This window comes from Nicotiana tomentosiformis, chromosome 1, assembly GCF_000390325.3.
Source record: "Nicotiana tomentosiformis chromosome 1, ASM39032v3, whole genome shotgun sequence".
Lineage (NCBI taxonomy): Eukaryota > Viridiplantae > Streptophyta > Magnoliopsida > Solanales > Solanaceae > Nicotiana > Nicotiana tomentosiformis.
This window is the reverse complement of record NC_090812.1, coordinates 119546984-119553388: the sequence shown is the minus strand read 5'-3', so window position 1 is coordinate 119553388 and position 6405 is coordinate 119546984. Positions and strand designations below refer to the sequence as shown.

At 39.6% G+C, this 6405-nt stretch overlaps 1 protein-coding gene across 1 annotated transcript; it reads right to left on the bottom strand.

Moving 5' to 3' along the window:
- Positions 1 to 1411: 1411 nt before the first annotated feature.
- LOC138909012 (uncharacterized) lies at positions 1412 to 2539 on the bottom strand. The gene has a single exon (XM_070199989.1). It carries the CDS (start codon positions 2537 to 2539, stop codon positions 1412 to 1414), a length of 1128 nt encoding a protein of 375 aa, XP_070056090.1.
- Positions 2540 to 6405: the final 3866 nt, after the last annotated feature.

The window sequence follows — 6405 nt, the reverse complement described above, 5'->3', positions numbered from 1 at the left end:
CCCGAAATAGGCCATCAAAAGTTCTTCTTTTCAACCTGCCCCTCTCAGCTGATTGCAATATCTTTTCAAATGAGCGATCGGGTCTCCGTGCCCGTCCTACTTTTCAAATTTTGGCGTTTTAAAGTAAACGGGCAAATGAACATGAGGAAACATGCACAGATCAGAGTAGGAGACACTCTTTTGTCCACTCAGGCCTTGCATGTTCTTCAAACTTTGTTCGAGGCTTTTCATCTTCCGAACCATCTCTTCTTGCTCAGGGTTTCTCATAGCTCTTTCCTATTCCATAGGAGACTCAAACTGCGGGTGCTGAGGGTAAGAGTTTGGGGTAACATGAGCGTTGTCTAGCTAAAATTGCGAGTCTTGAAAAGTGAAAGTTGAAGGCTCGAAGCATGGCCTGGGAACTGTTGGTTGTGCCGTAGTAGAGACTGGTGGTGCAGTGAATAATGTAGAAGGTACCCCTGAAAACGGTGCCTGGGGGCGAACCTCAGAAGGAATACCGGTGAAATTGGCCAATATAGTGGGGTACCCAAACGGGATGAATGGGTTAGTTACGGGGATGGGGACATTAGAGGTTCCACTCATCCTAGGAAGCAGTTCAGGAAATTCGGGGATTATACTGGTCGGTTCTTTGCCATTAGACCAAGCGTCCCACATTTCTAACATGCGGACGCGCAGCCTCCTATTTTCTTCAGCGGCTGCGGACTCTGACTGTGGAATAGCCGATATCGGACTATCCTCAGGCTCAATAATTGGTAGATGACTTTCAGAGGCCATAGGAACACTGACTTTAGATCTCGTGAAGTAAGGATGGGAAGCCAGATTACCACAAAATCAACCACCTAAACAGGACCTTTGATAATTTCACACACAACAACCTAGTTAGTTTGAGATATTTAATAGATAAGGAATCGCATATTGGGGATGCAATGTACTTAAACAGTTAAATGTTTCTAAATGTCTTTGCAACGGCTATATGTTTCATCCCGGCTTTACTATCTCTTTTCTCAAATTTCGAATCTTGATTTCTTTTTTCTTCCCTTATTGTTGTTTTTGCTCTTTTATTTTTCACTCTTTTTTTCTTTCTTGTTCACTTAATTTTCCTTCTTTTTCTCTCTTTTTCTTTATTTTTCACTCAGATTGTCTATAGCTACGATCGAATCCGATGGGGATTGCCTACCTATTATGACGCCGCATGAATCAGATCATTACGTAGTTTAGGAAATAAATGCAGAATAAAAGAAAAGAAAATTTTGATTTTTTTTTCAATATTTCATTAAATAAAATCTTTTTGGGTTTTTCTATTACAAGGACTTTGGAAATACTAACGATTAATCATACATACTCAAAACAGAAAAAACAGACTCGAAAAGGTAAAATACAGACTCAAAGCCAAAAATAATAAATAAAAAAATCAGGAATACATAATAGCCTCCAATACTACTCCGGGGCCCCGTGGTACATCAGTCGGTCTCGACGCGGGCCTGCGTGCAATCTCTTCTTGAAGGTACTCTAAATCATCCATCACCTGACGGACAAAAGTCATCACAGAAGCAAAGAATATGGACCTCGTCATATCTTCGCATTCATGGCATTTCATTGTGACATAATCAGCGATTTCTTTAATCCTCATTCTAATGACGCCCTTTTCTTGGAGCAAGCGTCCAATTTGCTGAGATCGGGCCTCCAACACCTGTGTGGCCGTATGGTTTTGGTCTTGCAATTGTTGTATGTTTTCTTCCAATCGGGAAATCAATGTATAGCAATGCTCTCTTTCAGCTTTGAAATCCTTTGTCTGTTGGACCATTTTATTTTCGAGATTAGTCAGCTTTTCCCTTAAGATCGCGACCCCTCTATCATACTTTTGCTTTAAATGCTGAACACACCTTGCCCGTTCTTCTTCATTATTCGCCAATTTTGCCCGAGCTTTTGCCAATTTATCCTCAGCCTTTGTCAAATCAAATCCATAATCATGAACTTTCTGCCTCAGATTGCTTATGAGTCTTTCATCTTTTTTGCTTCTTACCGGGTTTTCAACAACTATTTTCATTTTCTGAATCTGAGCTTGGAGGGCTTTATTTTCTCGGGCCAACCTTTTCTTTTCTCCTTCATCTTCAGCAACCTGCAAACTACTATTGAATTTGAGGTTTTTGATTTGATCCTCTAGCTTGCTTATGGTGGTCCAGTATTCCTTCTCGTTAGCTAACCAAACCCACTGTTCTCGCGCTCCATCGGTGAATTGTTGGACATGGGGTCTTTTGGCGGGCTGTTCTGTCTCTTGATCGACTCGAACTCTCTTACCATTCCAGGCTGTATAGTTAGATTCTACTTCACCCGAGGAACAATCCCGTACTTGAGTCTGTGGTTCCAGAAACCTACATTGGTGCCAAATCTGGTGAACCTTTTCTTCTGGGAATGCGGCTTTTGGACATAGTTCAATAACCTGTGGACTCAAATCTTCATCACAAGGGACTGTTTGGTATCTTCCCAATTGGCGTAGGACCCGATGCGGAGCATATGGCTGAATACTCCGAAGTCCCATCAATAAAAGAAAGCACACTTCGACAGACATGTAAATAACCTCGTTGACCGTGAGCCAACTGAAAGTCCACTCAATTCGGTTTGCGGTCAAAAAACCCAAATACGCGAACCAAGCCTCAGTACCCTTTGGTAACTCATGACCGTTTACCCAGTTTCCATATTCTTCAATGCAATTGAGTCCGGTCAGACTGTAGTTCATGTACTTCGGGCGATGACAAAGATGTTCCACCAGCCACATTTGCAAAAGCAAGTTGCAACCCTCAAAGAACTTTGTCCCAGCTCGAGAGGCGGTTAGAGCTCAATAGATTTCTGCAAGAATCATCGGTATAAGAGTGTCGTTGGCCTTTTTGACCATAAAGTCGGCCATTCCTGCAAGTCCCAGCTCTATATGTCTGTCACTCCTTGGGCATATCAGAGTGCCTAAAAATGCAACTACGAAAGCTAAACCTATGCGTGCTTCCCATTTGTTTTTATTTCCCTAATGACTCAAACCAGTGTCCGGAGCCTCAAATCCTCGGGGATCCCCATACCGGCTATATAAGAAGTAGAATGTGCAAAATCCTTTGGCCAAATTTCAATCTTTAACCTGCCGGCTAATGCTCAGAAAGTCCAAAAACTTATGAGGGGTTACAGGTCTTGGTGCTACTGGATATCGGTACCTGAGATTCCTGTCAAGACCAACATAACCTGCCATCTCCTCTAGCAAAGGGGTCAACTCAAAATCAGAGAAGTAGAAAACATTGTGCGTCGGGTCCCAAAACGGTATCAAAGCTTTAATTATATCAACCCTTGGTTTAATTTTCAGAAGCTCGGTGAGCCCACCTAAAGTCTTTGTCACATAACGCTTGCTGACCTCCCCCAGGTCATTCCACCACATGTGGAGTCCCAGTGGAATCTCATCTACGACCCGAAAAGGTACATTCTCAACAATGCTCATTCTGCACACAAATTGAGGACAAAGATCAAAACCGACACATTTTCCAAAAACACAAAGTGGTTAATTTTAAAAATCCAAATTAGTAAATTTCGTAACAAAAAGGTTTTTTTTTTTTTTTTTTAGCAAATACGGCCCTTCAGCACTTGAGGAAAGTTTTTAGGGTTGTTTCTGCGAACTGAGGTTGGCTGTAGGAGAAAAGACTGACTTGGGTTTACATTATGGCTATTCTTGTGAAAACAGCCTTCCGGCGCTCCAGGAGAATGTTTTAAGGCTATTTTGACAAGAACGGCCCTGGGTGATGATCATGTTTCAAAAGATTCTTATTTTGGTTAGTTTTGAAAAAATGTGGTCGGACCTGATAGGGGTTGCCTACGTATCTCACATCCGGTGAGAATCAGACCCGCGTAGTTCGGTAGGTTTTGGCGCAATAGGAAAACACGACTTATTTTGAAAATGACTTTCTTTTTTTTTTTTTTTTCAAAATTTCGGCAGAGTTTCAGTACTTTTCAAATACCTGAATTTTCAAAACCGGGTAAATTTGTTTTTTCTCCTACCTCACTCTTTGTTTTTTCTTGGTTCCCTTTTTCTATTCTAGAAGCCGGTCAACATGCAAGCCGAAACAAACATATGCACAAGTAGCACGTAAAATGCATCAGGATGGTCCTTTATATTAGGTACACCTGCCTAGACGGACCCAACCCCTGTGTTGAGTCCCCAAAGTCAAATTCACGTGATGCAAATAAACGTTCCTACTAGGGATCCGGCATGAGGTTATGTTATTCTAGATTTAGATCCTGGGTGTATTGTTCTAGACCTGGCTTACCCGAGCAGACAACTCGAGCCGGCAGTGGGGAGGGCAGTGTACCGGGAATATAGAAGCTTCACCGGCTTTGCAACTTGTCCAATCCTCGCTCTAAAATTAGGGGTATGACTCTAATAGAAAATAAGTCATGCGAAGCGCACGCTTCCCAGAAGATTTAGAAGACTCAAAGAGAAGAGGGTTTCGTAACAGTTTATATGCAGTTCAAGCAATATCAAAGCGGTAAAAAGCGGCATTCAGCACATTAGGCTCAAACACGTAAAAATCAAATAATAAATAAAAGCCAAGTATAACAGCTATTCTAAGCTCAAATTCTGAACTCTGAACCAGAGATTCTGGGTTCTTATCCCCAGCAGAGTCACCAGAGCTGTCACACCTTTTTTTTCCCGGGGGGATAGTGCATAGGGAGTTTTTCCAATTTAAGTGTCATTATTTGAAATGGGATTTTTTATTTATTCAGAGTCGCCACTTAGAATAATTTATGGTGTCCCAAGTCACCGATTTATTTTAGAATCCCAAATCGAGGAAAATTAACTCTTATTTATGGTCTGCGAACACATAAGATCGGGTAAGGAATTTTGTTAACCCGAGAGAAGATGTGAGGCACTTCCGAGTTCCATGGTTTTAGCACGGTCGCTCAACTAGTAATAATTGGCCTAGTTATTTGATTTAATACATGTTTTAAACCTATATGTGCATTTTTATTCCTTTTACCGCTTTTATTACATTACTGTATTCTAAACTTTTATGAAATTAATATTAGACGAATTACGTTGTCGTACTTTATACACATCGCAAATCGCGTCACGTGAAACGCACCTGCAATCTACAACGCGTTTAATTTTATTTATTATTATTTGAAGTTGTGGTCGAGTCACGTGAAATGTACACTCGAATTAGGGATTACGTATCGTGACCATGCCACGAGAACCGTACCCACAGTCACGATGATTTGTTATTAATCGCGCCTAAAGCAAGCTGCGATGTTCGAATATTATTCAATCACTAATTTTGATATTATTGTAAGGTCATGAGGTATGTAATTATTTGTGAAAGAATTGGATTTATTATTTATAGAAAAGTGGGCTAGTTTAGAGAAAGATGGACAGCTATGTTATTTATTACTTTGGGCCTGATGAGACTAAATCTTTTGGCCCAAAATCTTTTCTTCTCTAACAACCCAAAAACTAATTTTCTTAGAAACAAATCGCGGCCCAAGCAAATTATCCAACCCATTATCCCATATTCTGTACATTTCTTAAACAAAACTAATGATACCACAATCTCATGAACAAAATTAGTAAACAAGCCAAATTACAGTGATTCAATAGACCCTTTATCCGGTTAAATCAACTCAAAACAAAACTTTGCAACTCTAAAATTAACATCATGGTCCAATAAACATATGAACAAGGAAACAATCAGATTCAAATGATCCAAATATCAATAGAGTGAACTACTACTTCATGCTATCCAATAATCACACCAATAGACAAGAAGGTAAATGGACAATTATAATCAGTGAAGAAAGGCAAATAATGGGCCTTTGATATAAATTAACAGAGTTGAAATTACAAGAGCGCTGAACAATTCGACGAGTCTTGACTGGAGCTTTCACCGGCCACGAAACCTCGAACAAAAAATCGCGACTTGCAACCCCGATCGACCTTGCAAGACCGATGATTTAGTGGCTTGTTTTTGCTGGGTTTAAAGCTATTTTTTTGGGGGGAGGGGAGGAGAGGAAGATGAAGCTGCTGATTTTTTCGAAAGAAAGACGAAGAAAGAATGACACGCGTAGAAATTTCTATATCCTAAAAGAAGAAAATAAATTTCTCTCAATTCCTTCCGCCCCATTTTTTTTCTCTCTCTCTTTCCCTCTTTTTTTCCCCTCACATTTCTCTTCTATTTATAGAAAAATAAAATTCGGAATTTTCAGATTTTTTTTATTTTTTTTATTTTTAATTAAAAAGAATTTCCACTTCCCATTTTTTATTTTTTTAAAAACAAATAATTCCCCACTTTACTTTACTTTTATTTTTTAATTTCTTACTTTTTTTACTTTTATTATATTTAAATTCCCACTTTTATACTTTTTTTTTTATTTTCCACT